At 38.5% G+C, this 17,198-nt stretch overlaps 1 protein-coding gene across 3 annotated transcripts in view; it reads left to right on the top strand.

The window, feature by feature from the left end:
- The window catches only part of AMOT (angiomotin), a 72,631-nt gene that overhangs the window by 38,311 nt on the left and 17,122 nt on the right, over positions 1–17,198 (top strand). For all 3 annotated transcript variants that reach the window (XM_055121029.1, XM_055121028.1, XM_055121030.1), the window contains one exon: positions 3,237–3,382. In XM_055121029.1, coding sequence (XP_054977004.1) covers positions 3,237–3,382 — 146 coding nt within the window. The remainder of the gene's footprint in view (positions 1–3,236; positions 3,383–17,198) is intronic.

The raw sequence follows: 17,198 nt of genomic DNA, 5'->3' as shown, positions 1-17,198 counted from the left end.
TGTAGTTTCTGGGGAGAGATCTGTGGTAGTAAAAAGGGGAGGAACCTAGAAAAGCCTGGAGCATAATTTCACATATTGTGGTCATAGGTACAATTTGTACATTCATATATTTAGAAACTACTAAACAACTGCAATCTCTATTCAGAAACACAAAATTACTAATTCTATTCATCAGGTCAGTCAACCTCATTTGAAACACAGAATTTACCAATTAGCAAACAAAAAGCATATTATGAAATCTATATTTTATCTCTTTAATCACAATGGTGACTATCATTATTCTCTGTATATAGTAAGTTATTTTGGTGTTTTATCATGCCTTAATAGTATTTGTTTTATTTAAGTAATTACTTTACCACAATTGATCCAAAAAATATATTCTGAGATTAAATGGTATCTGACCAAACTCTCCTTCGATCTCTAGCATTTCTTTTTGTTTCCTTTTTGGATTTCTATTTCTGCTTAGACTATATGTGCCTGCATGTTATCTACCTTTTCTATTAGAACTCTCATTATATTAATAAGTTTTTTGAAATTACCAATCTTTTATTTCTAGCCTCCTTTTCATATTTGGGTCTGATTCTGTATCATTTCAAACTGCTTTTGGCCTCTGGCTTGCTTTGACATTATTTTCTTGTTGTTGGAAAGCAGACACGTTGTACAGGGTACAAGAAATTACACTGTTTTCTAACTTTGTTTTGGGGCCACATCTTATGATACTCAGAAACTGCTTGTGGCTTATTGCTTGGGAGTTACATCTGGTGGCACCCAGCGGAACATGTAATGGAATCAGGGCCATACGTATACAAGGCAAGTTTTCTACCACTAAGCTACATCCTTGGTCTTAAAGGAACTTCTGTAGGTGGGCCTTTAGTAATGTCTTGGCAAGGTGTGGGGGGAAGTGAAATACTCATAGGTAGGTCTATGAGTAATTCTGTCTTTTAATGATCCCATGCTCTTGGACTATTAACATTGCAAGTACTTTTCAGGGTTTTGCTTTCTTTTTAACCCTTTCTTTGATACAGAAGAGTAGATTTCTTCATTTCCCAGCCTCAAGGTCAGATAGAGTATGATAAACCGCTCCCCAATAGGTTAAGTTCTGCTAAGGTAGTTTGTGTTGAGCACAGACTTTTAAAAGAACAGAATTCTCTAGTAGATTAGAACACGTTGACATTGCTGTGTACCACCGGTGGCTCACATTCCAGGTGGTTTAATCAATACAAATTGCAACGTAGGCATTAACATGTTAAAAAATAGTTTATTTTCCTCCTGTCAGAAACACAAGGGACAATTTCCCCCTGATAGTTACTTTGAGAACCAGGTTGAGTTCTTGAAGGTAAAGCTCATAAAAGTGTGAGAGTCCTATTATGAGCAGTTTTCACCTAAAATTTTTATTTTGCAGACCTGGATACACTGTGCCCTTCACCATACACTGTACCATTCTTTTATTTACCCTACAGTTTGTTTCCTTAATAAATAAACCCTGATGCTTTATATATTTGCTTTTTATTGTATGTCTTTGCTTTTGAATTGGATAACAAGTAAACTAATTAGACTGACTTCTTCAGGAGTCCTTCAAATAAACATTCACACCTAAGGCTAAGACTAAGAAATGGAATCCTTAAGTGAACATTAATGAGAATTATCTCATTTTTATTTAGTGATAATAACTTTAGTTGAACTATTCAGTCTTTCAGCAGCTAAGAAATGGAACAAGGTAGAGCCATTATAAGAGGGCAGACTGAGGTAAGAATAGTATAGAGGTGTGTATGAAAACCTGTGTGTTAACAGTGTAAAACCTGTGTACCAGTATAAAGCCTGTGTTAACTCACTCAAAATGCTAACTTTTGGTACCATTACTCCACTGTTAAAAATTGTAAAGTTGGTAACAGACTTAAACTTTTAAGTTTTCTTCCTCTGCCTTTCTAATAGATGTATATTGAGTGCTTACTATATAAGTACTGTTTAGCTGAGCTATCTATAAAATCCAAGAGACCATTATTTGTTCACTTAGCTCTTCCTTCCTAAACACAAGATACAGATGCTATTAGCACCCATGTGTCTGTGTGTATGCGTGTGCATATAAGCACACAAATATAAAAGATTAACTTGTTTTGTGTGGTGCAGGATTTGAACCTAGGTTCTCACACATAAGATGCATGTGCTTTATCACTAAGTTACAGCCTCACCTTAGATTGCCTTAAAATTTATTTAAAATTTTTAAACTCTGAGTATGCTTAACTTTGATCAGCCATCAGAAAAGGCAATTCTAAAGTAGATATTTTGCAAGTAAATTGGCTTCCTCTATTGCTTTGATCCTGATGTATTCCTGATACACCATCCTACTCTTTCCAGTACTCTTCCTATACCCTACCTTCCCTGCAGAGGGAGTATAGAGGCAGAGAATGAGTTCCAGTTTTACCACATACTCTATTAAAATTTTTTAAATTGAATCATCGTGGGTTTCAGTCATACAATGTTGCAACATCCATCCCTCCACCAGTGTAACTTCCCAGCACCAATGTCCCCAGTTTTCCTCCCACACCCCCCAAGTCCTCCCCCACCCTGCCTCCATGGCAGGCACCTCTCCTTCCCTCTCCCTCTTCCTCTCCCTTTCCCACTCTCTCTCTCTCTCTCCCTTTTGCCCCTTTTCTCTCATTATCCAACAGTGTTAGGGAAGGGTTTGGGAAGTCAATTCTTAGGATACTCCAATTCAGTAATATGTGACACAGGGTTGGTGCTTGGAGAGATGGGTACCATAACCACACTGGCAGTTCTTGGTAGCCACCAGTGCTATACCAGAGATTTGAAGGTGAGCGTTGTGCAGTGGAGTAGACTGAATAAATTCAGGGCCTGCATATGCTATACATATCTGTTGCTTGTTCTCTTTCTTGCAATTGCCTTTTGCCATACAGGGTTGTTTGGAGCAGTTAAATTGAAGGACCAACCTACCTGCTGTTCTGGTATGGGTGTGTGTTCTTTGCGTAACGATTCTCATAACATGTTGTGCATCTAATTTCTTATGGCTTCTTTACAGCAGTCATGACTTCTAAATTTAAATGGCAAGAAAGTGGTAGAACCAAGGAGCCAGGGATTGAATCTAGACCTTGGCTCTCTTGGTTTAGTCTTGTGATCCAACACTGGAGTGTTTAGTAAAGGGTATTATCATTAATTTGTTCAGGTAAGGTTTGGGGCCAGCATCAAAATGGCAGTATTAATAATCTGTGTTCTCATAGATAAGGAAAGCCAGAGAGAGAAGGAAAAGCTTGAAGCAGAGCTGGCCACTGCTCGTTCGACCAATGAGGACCAAAGGCGACACATCGAAATTCGAGACCAGGCTCTGAGCAATGCACAGGCCAAGGTGGTGAAACTGGAGGAAGAGGTATGCATGAGTTTTTTAGGTTGCAAATAAAACTGAGGGTGGGAGAGCTTGGAAATCAAGTGCACTTGGGGCTCTCAGCTTTGGTGATTTGACTGACAGCTGCACAATCCTCCAACAGGAAGGAACCATATACTGCTTACACCCATGTTGATTTGAGTGGACTATTTGTTCTCTGAAAGTTTCTTCCTTTAGTTCCAGCTACCAGAGTCCAGGAAAAATTTCTCTTTTGCTCATTCACATAATATGCTAAGCATCTCTTCCACTTAGTTCTCCTATGTACCTAGTGCCCTGCCATACCTAAGCTTATATATCTATTAAAATATCTATCACTGTGTCACTGTTGTCCCATTGCTCATCGATTTTCTTGAGCAAGCACCAGTAAGGTCTCATTTGTCCCTGTCGTGTTTAGGGCCAAGGGAATGAGGCCCATTATTGTTACTGTTTTTGGCATATCGAATACCCCACGGGTAGCTTGCCAGGCTCTGCTGTGTGAGATTCTGCATCACTCTCTTCGGGGTGCTTTGTTTTATAGTCTCTGGATCATGGCCATTGATGAGATTACATGGTTCTGGGGGCAGTTTGTTGGTGTGACTGCCAAGATACTAGAAAACGGGGGATCTGAGTGGAGGAAGTCCAGTCCCGATCTGAGCAGGCTTGGAGATCTCAGCCATGAGTTCCGCATACCTGGGTTCCTCTGTCAGTTCCTTCATGCATGAGGCTTGTCCGAGTGTGTGGAGAGTGGCCTTGAGCATGGCTGTGGCTGGGTTCTGAAGGCTTTTGACTGCCAGGGCTCTGCTTGGGGGAAGGAAGGAAACTCAACCTGTCCCTCTCCTAGGGGGCCCTGGTGAAGACAGCCTGGCACGGGGGCAGGAGGTTCCGCCAAGCTCGAGGACATGAAACAGTGCTTGCAGGCGCTATGGGAGTAGCTTGCCACCACGAGAGCAAAATATCTATATCAATTTCTATCTCACTATATGACCCATACAATATGAGTTTTATATATATATATGATCATATATATCATATATGTAAATATTTCCTGCCTTTACATAGTTTTGAAGTTTCATTTTGGAATTATCAGAAAATGATTCCATATATTGTCATATATAGTACTCCAGTGGTGTTAATTCAAGATATTCCCTGTTTCTTCATTCTATTTTTTGTGTTTTGGGGTCACACTGGTGATGCTCAGGGGTTACTCCTGACTCTGTACTCAGGAATTACTCCTGGTGGTGCTCAGAGGACCATGTGGGATAACAGGGATCAAAGCTGGGTTGACCATGTGCAAAGCAAACGCCCTACCTGCTGTACAATTGCTTCAGCCCCTTTATTCTTAGTGATCCCTTTCTAAATTAAATAAAAAATTAATCTGTTGACTGTACCTCTGTTTTATGAGTTTAATATGCAGATTTGCTTTTGAACAGAGATGGTTTTGGGGAATCTATAATAGTATGGAACTTCAGGCAGTTTTATCATTTATCACAGGTCAGAGCTATCACCTTGATTAGTGTTGAGGTTTGGGAATGTAGGTACATGATGTGGTAAAGTTGTCACTGATTTGTGTATAAGAATAGAGCTTTCCTTGGACAAATGGTGAAGTTTTCACTTATTTGTGTGTAAGCCCCTCAAACTTCTAAACATATGATATGTACCTGATTAGTTTTGCTACAGTTGTTTCTTAGTTGCAACAGTAAACTATGCACATGTAAAATATAAGGAACTTTGCTTCTGGCCTGTGATTAATTTTGTATGTCTATTGTCATTGTACTGGAATACTACTAATTCTTAGATGTTTTGGACTTCATGAGATGGGTGTATTCTAGCAAACACTGATGCTGAAATATGTTAGCAAGAGAATCTTTCATCTCACTGACTTATCTATTCTAAATTTGAATTATCTTTACATAAAAAAATCACCTTTCATTATAATGAATTGAAAATTTCATAAGTGTTAGGCCAAAAGATTATTTAGTGACTAACTCAACATGTGTAGGCAATATGCTCCCCTATTGTTACCGCCTGTTTCCTCTAATAAGAATGCTTCTAGTTCCTAAAGATCTCCGAACTTAGGGATGATCCTATGATTTTTTTATATCATTAAGGCATCGTGCTTTACAGAGTTATTCATAGTTGAATTTCAGGGATACCAATCACATCACCAATGTTGACTTTCCCCTACCAACGTCCCCAGGTCTGCTTCTAACCCCAGTCTCCTTCCTTGGCAGACACATTTTCAAGTTTAGTTGTTGCAGTTCAGATTTCATGCTTGTAGGTGGCTCTGTAGTTTATATGTATACATATATACATATTCCACATGTATATACCTATATGACAATTCTTCACCACTGATGATCTCGAGGCACTTGATCCCTACCTGTTACTTCCCATCTGTCTTTTCTTACCCCACCAGATGATTATCTGGGGGGGGAGTATTAAGATGCTTGTTGGAATTGGGTTTTGAGTTGATACTTTTCCACCAGGCAAATGCCATCTAGTCTATGATGTCCTCAACTTGATTTAATTGTGAAAACACGGGCTCAGTAAAATCATGTTACTGTCCTTTATTGGTTCTGAGTATAAGAAATAATACTAAGTTGCTTTAATGAAAATGAGAAATACTGGTATTTACCTGGTGTCCAGTCTAAGGATCTTAGAACTCCCATTAGCCTTTGGTGATACCTTATGTGTTCTCTTCCTCCTTTTGTACATGAATCACAGGGTGCTGAAGCATGAGGGAAAAGACTGCATTCTTTCAGAGCAGGAGACCTTGCTGAGAAGTAGCTTGGTGGTGGTCACATGGTAATTCTTGGATAGAGCCAGGATTCAAAGTGGAACCTCATGACTCTTCATTCCCTTGATCCTGCTGCTTATGCTGCTTATCTCCCTGTCTTAATCATCCTTTGGTTTAACTCCCAAAAAGAAGTGTGGGCAAATGTTCAGATTTAAGTAAGCGCAGTAAGATTTCAGTAAGTGCAGCATATTTTCTTTTTCTTTTCTTTTATTTTTTTTGTGTTTTTGGACCACACCTGGGTGTACTTAAGACTCACTCCTGGATCTGTGTTCAGGGGTCACTCCTGGTGCCAGGGATTCAAAACAAGGTCACTGGGATGTAAGACAAGTGTCTTAACCCCTGTACTATCTTTCTAGTCCAGCTCAGCTTATCTTAATTAAAAATTACTTACTCATTAGTCCCTTTTGTTTTCCAGCAGATAATGGGATGCTTTGTCAGACTGCTTTGAGACTGAGACGCATATACAGCCTCACGGTTTCACCAGGAAGCCTGTCACTTTAGGTTGGGATGAAGACTGCATCCACATTGGGTGTAGTCTTTAAGGTTTAAATGGTAACCAGTTATTAATAATAAAGGAATATGCAAGTATAGTGAGGATAATGATAGGAGTTTCTACCCAGTTAACCTTCACTTAGAAGTTTCCAGCTCCTGACTGCAGACTTCTAAGACTTTTCTGGACATTTGTTCCAGAGATTTTTAGCATTTTTCCAGGCATCTGCTCACAACTATGAACTATTTCCAACTACATCCAAAACTAATAACTATCCCAGGACTTTGATCCAAACTATTATCAATAATTTGAAGAAGTTCTAGATGTTGAACTGGGTTTTGGGGCGGGGGTACATGTGTTGCCAGGGGTTTAACTTAGGGTTTTACACATGCAAGGCAAGACACACCTTGGCCTTGGAATAGTGGTATATAGTGGTCAGTTCTCAGATGAACTCATAAGTTATTACTCATTATTTTAGTCCTGATCCTATTTATACCTTTGTATGGAGTCAAATATTTGGGAAATACTTGGTTGTTGCTAAAAAGATGTAGAACATTTGAAAGGGGAAGAGCAAATAGAATCTCAGAAGCTGGATAATGTCTTCCAGCATCTCAAGCAGATCACATCTAGTATATACAGGGGCTTAATACCATGTCTCAGAAAAAATAAACTGATTCTTGTTTTCATTATTGTTTAACCTGCAATAGCTGGATTTGCTTTAGGGTGATGCTTTTCCTATTGCTAATGTAACATTCAAATCAAAATACTCTTTCCCCATATTATAGATAGGGATGAGGAATTGAAATTGATCTTTCTGTTGTGACCAACCCTTATTTATGTCTTGTCTTTCTTGGTAAAAAATAAAGTATAGAACATTAGGAAGTTATGTAAGGTGAATAGATAGCTGTGTTGCTAATCAAGCAAGGAATCAGTCTTCTCTGTAATTCCTTCACAAAACTAGTGATCATTTCTAAGCCAAAAGGTATTCATGAATTGACTATGTGTCTCTTTATCTGTTGGACATGATAAGTACACAGTAACTCAAGAACTATCTCACATTGCATCAAGATAGATGTTCATGAAGAGATTATTTTACTTTAGTGGTCTGAAGCCTCTTACACGTGTATCTTTCTTTCCACTAATTACTTGATTTTTTTTTTCTGAATTCCAGTTCACTTTCCTAATACTGTTAAGTCTCTTGTCCAAGACTTTCTACTTTAAACTTTATGCAGAAACGGTGCTCAGGCTTATGGAGAACTTTCTTCTTCTGCAGTCAATCATAACTTCATTCTTCTTCGAAGTTAAGCACATATTCTCTCCTGGTCCCTGCTCTGTTAATATCCAGAGGATTATCTTTCTGAGTAGGATATGGCACTCTCAGTGACAAGCAGTCATGTTGTTATCTTGTTGAATCACTGTCATCTAGATCTTTCTACCAATCTGCAGCCTATGCAGAAGGCAGTCAGCCAAGGTAAATGGTGTCTTTCCATATTTGCCCTTATCTTTCAGCACACGTAGGTCCTATTGAAGGGAAGGCTCATTAAACTCCAAGTCAAAAGAACTCTGTGTTCTACAGCAACCATGGTATTCTCCCATTCAAAGAAAACTCCCCCTACCCCCACTAATTTGACCTCACTGGAGAATTTTGACAGATGTCTGGCACATCTATTCACAAGGTTCAAGGCTGCCCAGGCTTCTGGCTGGCTGCTGTCTTATGGTGATCCAGAGCTGAGCCACTGCTTGGGTAATTGTTTCATGGATGGTGGGAAAAAGTCTCTGGCAAGATCAAAGAGGTAAGATGCTGCGGGTGGGCTATGTACTAAGCAGAATACACAGGAAAGGGGCAAAGTCAGTGAGTCTTACTCTTTGGCTTTAGCCTAAAATAACAGCTAGAGATTCAGGAAAATAGGGGCCTAAATGTTAGCCTTTAATGAACTGCAGTGGCTACTGATGATTTAGCGATTGTTGTGATGGTGGCAATAAATTTTCCAGAATCCTCTTGCCACTCTACTCAAATCTCCAAGATTAAATTCATATTGTTTCACTTCAGTTCTACCATCGTTCCTCAAGTCTCATATTTTCTCTTATTGTCAGGTTCCTTGCTACTCATTTATCTTTTTAGAGATTTCTGATTTTCTGCTGACACACACAATATCAAAAGTTGTCTACCCCTTTCATAATATTAGAAGCAGATGACCTAGGCTTAGACATTTATAAGTCCAATACAAAATACAATCTTCAAAGATGAGATTTTGTTGATATAGGCAAAGTGAGTACAGTGATTATAATGGATTTAAAATGTGGATGAAGGATCTCAGGATATGAATCATGGCTTTGTAGTACTGATAGAAGTTTAGATGAAATACATATCCACCATTTTCTATTGTGTTTGAAGAATTTTCTGAATTTACTTGAAGAGCATTTCATTTGCAATAACATTTCCCATATTTGTTAAAATGTGCTTTCTGTAAAGTGTTACTCTGCCGAGTATAATTATGTTCCTACTCCAAATAGAAGCAGAGCTCAGTTTTTTCATTTTTCCTATGATTGGGACTTTTGAAATTTCCAGATTGTTTATTTTCTCTATTTCCTGAATCTTTGTATCAGGAGTTCTGTTTCCTTAGTAGCAAGTTTCTAGAGCTGATTTTCTACTCTTTAGTGTTATTTTTGTTTTGGGGTCATGCCCAGTGGAGCTCAGAGGCTATTCCTGGCTCTGCACTCAGGTGTGACCCCTGACATTACTTGAGGTACCATAGGTTGTGCCCGGGATTCCAGATGAGGTTAAATACATGCAAGGCAAGTACCTTACCTCTTGTACTGTCTCTCTGGGCCTATACACTTCAGTTTTTAATATCCACCAGTGAACCACAGTCTCTTGGCAGTGGTCAGAGGCAGCTTACTAATACGAGGGTAGTGTTACCAAATTACTTGAGAGGGAACTTTGCCTTAGAGAAGGGACTCCAGAGTAAGGCTCAACTGAATCAAATGGAAATCACTGAAGGGTCATGGAGCAATTTACTAGTTTTGCAAAGAGGAGCAAAAAGGAATTATGTTTTAATTGTGACATTATTGACACAGTCAGTGTTTGGAATTGTGGACAATAGAATGAAAGAAGAAAATCAGACACAATAAAGGATATCCTTTGTGGCACTGAACGGAATGCCTTGTTTTAATTTCAAAGACCTTTAGCCATGGATTATGTGGCTATGTTGGGGTTCATGCAGCTGGTATTAATTGTCTTATGTCAAAATCCATAGCCTTCTGTTTATATTTTTTATTATTTATGGAGTTTATTTTTCAAGCAGTTTTAGGTTCACAGCAAAATGTAAGGCAAGGTGCATTAAGATTTCTCTACCCTCACAAATGCATAGACTTTTCCAGTTTCAGCAGCTCTCCCCCTCTACCAGATAAGGCTATTTCTTAAAATTGATGAGTCTGTACTGACACATTATAGTCACTTCAGAGCTCACAGTTCATATTTGGGTTTATTTTTAGTGTGGCATTCTCTTGGTCTAGACAGCTGTATAATGATATATATCCATCAATTTTATTGCACTAATAATCTTGTGTTCGACCTATCCTTTCCTACATGCCAAATGTACTTTTTAAGCTTTCATAAATATTTCCAAATTTATTATTCTGTCCTCTATCAACCTTGTTAAGTCTGACACACACGTTTAAGATAGAATAGGAAGTTACTTCATAGACAGAATGCATTTTATTATTTATGATAAACCTAAAAGAAAACCCAGACTTCTTTCCAAAATGTTTCATCATGTATCAGTGAGTAGAGGAGTTTGATAAGTGTTAATTTATTTCCTTGCAAACAGCTGAGAGGAATGGGTAGTTTGGAGAGCCTCAGAAATATTGTTCGTATATACCCATTATTTAAAAAATAGTTTTTAAAATCAACTATGAGTAATTGGGTAAATCACAGTACCTGAATATTTAATAAAAATTTAATAATAGTGATTAAAGTTACTGGATGAAAAAATTAATTTTGGAACCAGAGAAATAGTACATAGAGTAAGGTACTTGCCTTGCATGCAGCCGACCTCAGTTATACTTTGACATTGCATATGGTGCCCCTAGCACAATGGGCAGTGATCCATGAGTGCAGAGCTGGGAATAGCCCCTGAGCACTGCCAGGTGTGGCCCAACACTAGCCCGCTCCTTATTTCTTTGGAAAGACATCCACAGTTGTTGGAAGGAGGGAAGAGATGCTCTAACTTAGTATTCACTTACAGGGATCAGATTTTCCTTAGTCAGAACGGTGTTGAGATGTGCCAAATGCCTGGGAATGTGGTCAGATTACTGCAGAAGTACAGTGGAAAATATAATTAATTTAATTCAAGAGTTTCCCTTTTCTTCCAGAGTTTGCCTTTCTGCTGTTCTTCCAATTCTATGATTTCCCTTAAACAATTATATTGAAATAGGAATAAGTTAAAACTCTTGTCTTCATTTGCTAGGCAAAGTAAATTTTCATGAATATGTGTTCGTTTATATATTTTCTGTGTTATTGCTATGTCCTGTTCTGTTCATCTTTGTTCTTGTATTCCACAATTAGTACTGACTGGTTACTAGTCATACAATGAACACTGAAACATAAATAGAGATATGAAGGAAATTACAAGGACCCTACCCTTAAATGACTTAGGGGTTACTATCCTCCAATGGGGAAGGAACTTTTTCTTATTTTCAGTTGCGTCATTGCTGCTCTCAGATAGGATTTGCGTCCAGTATCTGTTGGCTGAATGAAAGTGTCCACACACGAATTCTCCTACTGGACAAGTAGTGGAATAGACAAGAGAAAAAAGAATAAATTATTATAGAGAGGACCTTTAGGGTCTTACAGAGAGTGGGAGGTATGAGCAAAGAGAAATGTGTGTCTAAAACGTCCAAGCAAAAGCTGTAGATGATTTAAGGAAGCATACTAAAAGAACATATGAGGTGTAAATGAGGGAAGGGGATTTTGCCAGGTTTTTGAAAACTGGCATTTAGTAAGGAAATGTTCTTTCAGTTCACTGAATATCCAAGGGAAATTCATCTTAATTTTTATTCTTTCTTATTCTTCTCTGTTGGTAGTACTGGGGGATTGCACACATATCTGGTTGTGGTATTCACACAGTTTTTTAAATTGTGTTGCTCATCAAGGGTCATACATGAGGTTGGATTCCCGGCTGTGGTGCTCACTAAGGTTTATACAGCTTTAGTTGTGATGCTTGCACACATGTGCACACTCTCAATTGAGGCACATGCATTATGATTGTGCTGTTCACCAGATATTGTTGCAGTACTTTCATGGGTGCTTCCCAGGGGAGTCACATTTCCTGGCCATGACACTCATACATGTTTTCATTGTGGTGATTGCCAAGGCTGTCACCCCTTTTAATGGTGCATACACACACCTGGCTATAGCGCAGTCAGAAATTGCTTGCAGTGCTGGGAATTGCAGAGAACAAAGCTGCCAGGCTCAAACAATGAAGCTGCCAGGATTAAGCTTTGCACATGTGGTGACACACTGGGGATTTGAATTCAAGACCATATGCTTTGAATTCATGACCATGCACTTTCATTGTGCTACTCTCTGGGCATGAGAATTTGGTTCAAATAATGGACTTACCTGATTTTTTCTAGGGGTCCATGGGTACTGGGCTCTAGTCCAAGCCACTTCCTTGGCTTTGAGTACTTTACAAGCAATGTTAATTTTCTTGAACACTGAACACAAAAAGAAACAGATCCCAAAGAAAGTACAGATATGATATATTCTTTTTTTTCTTTTTGGGTCACACCGGGCGATGCCCAGGGGTTACTCCTGGCTCTGCACTCAGGAATTACTCCTGGCAGTGCTCAGGGGATCATATGGGATGCTGGGAGTCGAACCCAGGTCGGCCGCATGCAAGGCAAATGCCCTACCCGCTGTGCTATTGCTCCAGCCCCAGATATGATATATTCTGATGCATACATGTTCATACACAAAAAAAGCAGCAAGAATTTACTTCTTTTTTGCCTCCAAGAATCCTTCCCCATACACAATTCCATCATCTCATTTTGTTTAACCCTGCTAGTTATTGGTGAGTTATGAAAGTCAAAGGTTTTTCTTACATTCATAAAATAGTTGGGATTGGAAAGATTATTATAGATGATTTGAGACCATCTGTCTTAGCCCAATGTTGTTTTTAACCTTCTTAAAACTGGTGGGAAAGACCTTCCTGAGAGAGAGAGGACACCATCTTCAAAAGCAATGAGTGGTGACCACCATAGGGTCTTCAAGAACTTTAAGTTGTTTAACCATGCTGAAATGCCAGTTGTGAGAAGCTGATGGTGCCAAAGTTACCATGGTTTTCTGATTTTTTTAACAACCCCCTTCATTTTTAATAATTGGTGCCTCTGAGGGTGAGTACAGGAAGCAAGTTACTATTAAGAATGATCCTATGATGAGAATCCTAGTTTGCCTACCTCTATAACCTTTTTTCCCTTATTTCTCATTTTGATGTCAGGTAAAAATTTCTTGATATACTTGTGATGCTTGCAAGGAAATGATTACTCCTAATTAATCTTATTTCTTATTTGTATGCTTTTTAATTTATTAATGATTTTAAATTTTAGTTTAGGTAACTTGGCTATAATTGATAAATGTTTATGATGAAAAGAGTTACTGCTCCTTCACCCAAGACAATCCAACACTCTCCTGTGTTATGTCACATCTAGTTCACTTATTCCTCCCCATCTGACACCTACCCCTCCCACTCTGGAACTTAATTTAAATAGTACTCTAATCAAAGTAAAATATTTCTTTTTTACAAAGTGGAAGTATTCACTTGACCCCTCTCCTCGCATCAGATAATTTTGAGACAGTATGCCCTTCTAATTTTATTTGTAGTGAGTGACCTTGCACCATTAAAATATCTATCAAGTTTTATTATTTTATTTTAATTTTTGTTTTGGGGCTATACCCAGTGGTGCTCAGGGCTTACTTCTGGCACTGAGCTCAGGGATCAGTCCTATTGGGGTTCAGAGGACCGTATAGCCTGGGTTTTCCACATGCAAGGCAAGCACCCTGCCCTTTGTATTATCTCTCTTGCTTTACTGTTTTATTACATAAAGTGTTAAAAGGCTGGTGTTGCATGTCTTCTTAGTTAGATGGGGGGCTGAGTTTTTCATATTTCAAGTTGACATTGATAAGAAAATTTGGGCCACAGAAATAATTTTATGGTTTGGAGCCCTTGCTTTATATGCTGGAGGTCAAGGTTTGATCCCCATGACCACATACTCCTCCAAGCACTGCTGTGAGTGGCCTCGAACACTGAGCAGGGCATCGCCTCCTGAGTACTATCATGTGTGCCTCCATGGCCCGCCCAAATACCAATGATAGGACTATTAGAGATACTATTATATTTTGAGAATCTATGTAGAGTTAAGTGTTCAAAGTGGAGAAGGCTATAAGATACATAACTTGGCATTAACTTTTTCTAAAATAAAGAAAAACCCTGAGTGATTTTTGTGCATGACACCTGACTGAGCACTTCATTTATTCTCATTTGATCTTCATTCATAAAAGTAGATCCATTATCATCATATCCATGCGATTGATGAAAAGCTTGATTAATGAGGAGCTTAGCCTAAGGTTGCATAACTAATGAGTGGCAGAGAAGATTTGGCCTGGGATGGTCTTGGACCAGAGCTTATGATTTTAAGGATTTTACATTATGGCCTCTCCACTTAAGAACAATTGAGGGACGTCCTGGTTTAATCCCTAATCCCCAGCACTACATATTGCCCCAACTCCGAGTACTGTCAGGACTGATCCGATCCCTGAACCTGTGAGCCATGAGTAAGCCTTAAGCACAGCTGGATGTGGTCAGGAAAACAAACAGAACAAAAGAACAACTGATATTTATAATAATACCGGAAAGTAAAGTCCAGTTTCCATGATGTCATAATTGCCATTCTAATAATTGAAAAGCTTAACACAGGAGATAAAAGGAGATGTATCAAGGTGTGGGTAAAATTGAAACTATATAGAGAGTCCAACATAGAAGAGGAGCTAATAGACATATATAAACTCAGTGCTGTCTGCATATTATAGATGAGACCTAGAAGACATATAGTATAGTACTTAGAAGACAGCTGACTTCATTGATTTCACTTATATTCTATTTCTGTCATAACTTACCTAAGGAGTAAGCGTTTATCAGGTGATCCTGGTATTTATGGGCAAGCTGTTCCTACATTTGAAAGAACTTGGAGAGTTATGACAACGGTGGTCTTGGAACCTTCTGATGAATCATCCTAGTGGCAAATATAATAGAAATTTGTTTATCTGTTTTCTGGAAGTTATCTCACCTGTGCTCCTATTGCAAACCAACTCAGAAAGCTTCCTAGGTCTGCATAGTTTTTCCCTTCCAGAGAGTTGACTCGTGACTTTTCCCCCCAGGGATCCTTTCTTGTAAAGGCATAGAGGTCTTCTCAAGAAAGATAAACCTAGCTGGCCCTGGATGGCTTATTTTTTTCAGTTTTCTGACTTCACATTGCAATAATTTACATAAAGGCCAAAACTGCATATTTTCTATGTTTACTTGCCTTTAAGTATATTTAACTGCTATAAGCCTCAGTAATTACAGTTAACACTCTCTGCATTAACATTGCACTGCTCCCCAGGGTTTTTTTAGAATGATTCACAAATCCGTGCATTTGACTTGAAATAGTTCTTGGGGATTATAGAACTTAAAAGGTGAAGTACAGAAGATAGTTTTTGTTTTTCAGTTACTCAAAGCTTAGCAAATAGGAAGGCAGAAGACATCAGTTGCCTAAAGGTTTTGATTGTTCTAGTGAAAGTTGTTTATATAGGCACAGTACCAGGAAACAAAGGTTTAAACCTATGGAGAGTTAGAGAATGATATTTTTTTGTTTTATTTCCTAGGAAAATATCTAATGAACATCTAGATTTAAAACTTAAATGGTTTACTAGGCTAGATTGAACTAGCGCTTGAAATAAAAGAGATGTGAAAAATACAGAAAATTTGTTTTTAAGTTTCATGTCCCCTGTCACCTATGTAAAACATAACATGGATCTAATGGAAAAAGAGATTTTTCTTCCACTTAGAGAAGTTTTGGTAATTTTACTTTTGGGAGGTGCACTTAAAAAAACGAGCTTCTGCATCACCAATGCCATTGCTGTCTGGGATTACATATAGCAGTGATTTGGACTCATTACTAATCAGGTGTTACCTAATTTCTGCAAAGAGAGAGTCGGTTTGGTCTTCTGAGTTGGCCTAGCTAAACTTGCATGGGTAATGTTAGTGAACTGAATTGCCACTATCAACCAAGAATGCTCAAGGGCTTCGGAGTTTGTTGAAAACTTGAGGGGTCAGGGATATAGCTCAGTGGTCCAACACTTGCTGTGCTTGTGGGAAGCCCATGCTCGATTCTCAGAATTGCATGGCACCTTGAGCACTCTTGGTAGCCATTGTTAAACACCGTGTTTAGAGAAACTCCAAGCACTGCTGGGTCTTATGTCAAAACAAGCAAAAACTAGAGTTGTGATTCACTAATAAAAAATTAAAAAAAAGAAAAAAACAGTAACAAATCTCACAATGGAGACATTACTGGTGTCTGCTCGAGCAAATCGATGAGCAATGGGATGACAGTGATACAGTGTCAGTGATTTGTACACACACTTAATATCGAATACTAATATTTCCTACAGTTGCAGAAAATAAATACATTGGAACTACTGCATATTTAAATAAATATACTTTATGTCACCTGTGATGAGTGAAAAAAAAAAGTAGAGTTGAATGAAATTTCTGAATGTTCCTTCAACCAAACTGCTGACCATATTTCCATATTTAGATATCAATGGTGAAAGTATTCCTAACTTCAGCGTCCATAAAATGATGGCAGTAGATGGGACTAATTTGGGTGGATTTATGCTTTGGAGAAGTTCATGAGTTGATTTTGATTAGCAAGAGAGGCATCTGGAAAATAGTAGAAAAAACATAATCTGCTTGTTCATTAACAAGAAAGCCTTTTCCTTGTCAGATTGAAGGTATGTATGCCCTGTCTTTTCTTTATTTACAATTCATTTTTATTACATTTTATTTTATTCCCTAACTTTTGGGCCTTACCTGGCTGTGCAGAGGGCTTACTCCTGACTCTGCTCATGGATCACTCCTGGTAGTGTTTGGGGAACCATATGCAGTTCCAGGGATCCAGACAGTATAAATCACATGCCAGACAAGTGCCTTAGTGTCTGGCCAGATATTATTTGTCAGGCTACATATATACAAAGCTTGTGCTCCGGCTTATTGAACTATCTCTTCAACACCGATTCTTTATTTTTAGTTTATTTGTATATTTTAGTTTGGGAGCTACAGTCAGCATGCTTCTTAGGAGTTGCTCTGTGCTCAGCGGACCATGTGGTGCCCGGGATTGAACCCAGGGCTCCTGCTTACAAAGGAGCATTCCAGTGCTTTGGGCCGCCTTTGCTGTTCCTCTTATCTGTTCTTTAAGGTGATTTATATTCTATTCAG

This window comes from Sorex araneus, chromosome X (assembly GCF_027595985.1).
Source record: "Sorex araneus isolate mSorAra2 chromosome X, mSorAra2.pri, whole genome shotgun sequence".
NCBI lineage: Eukaryota > Metazoa > Chordata > Mammalia > Eulipotyphla > Soricidae > Sorex > Sorex araneus.
Note: the sequence above shows the minus strand (reverse complement) of the source record. Positions and strands in the feature narration are given on the sequence as shown.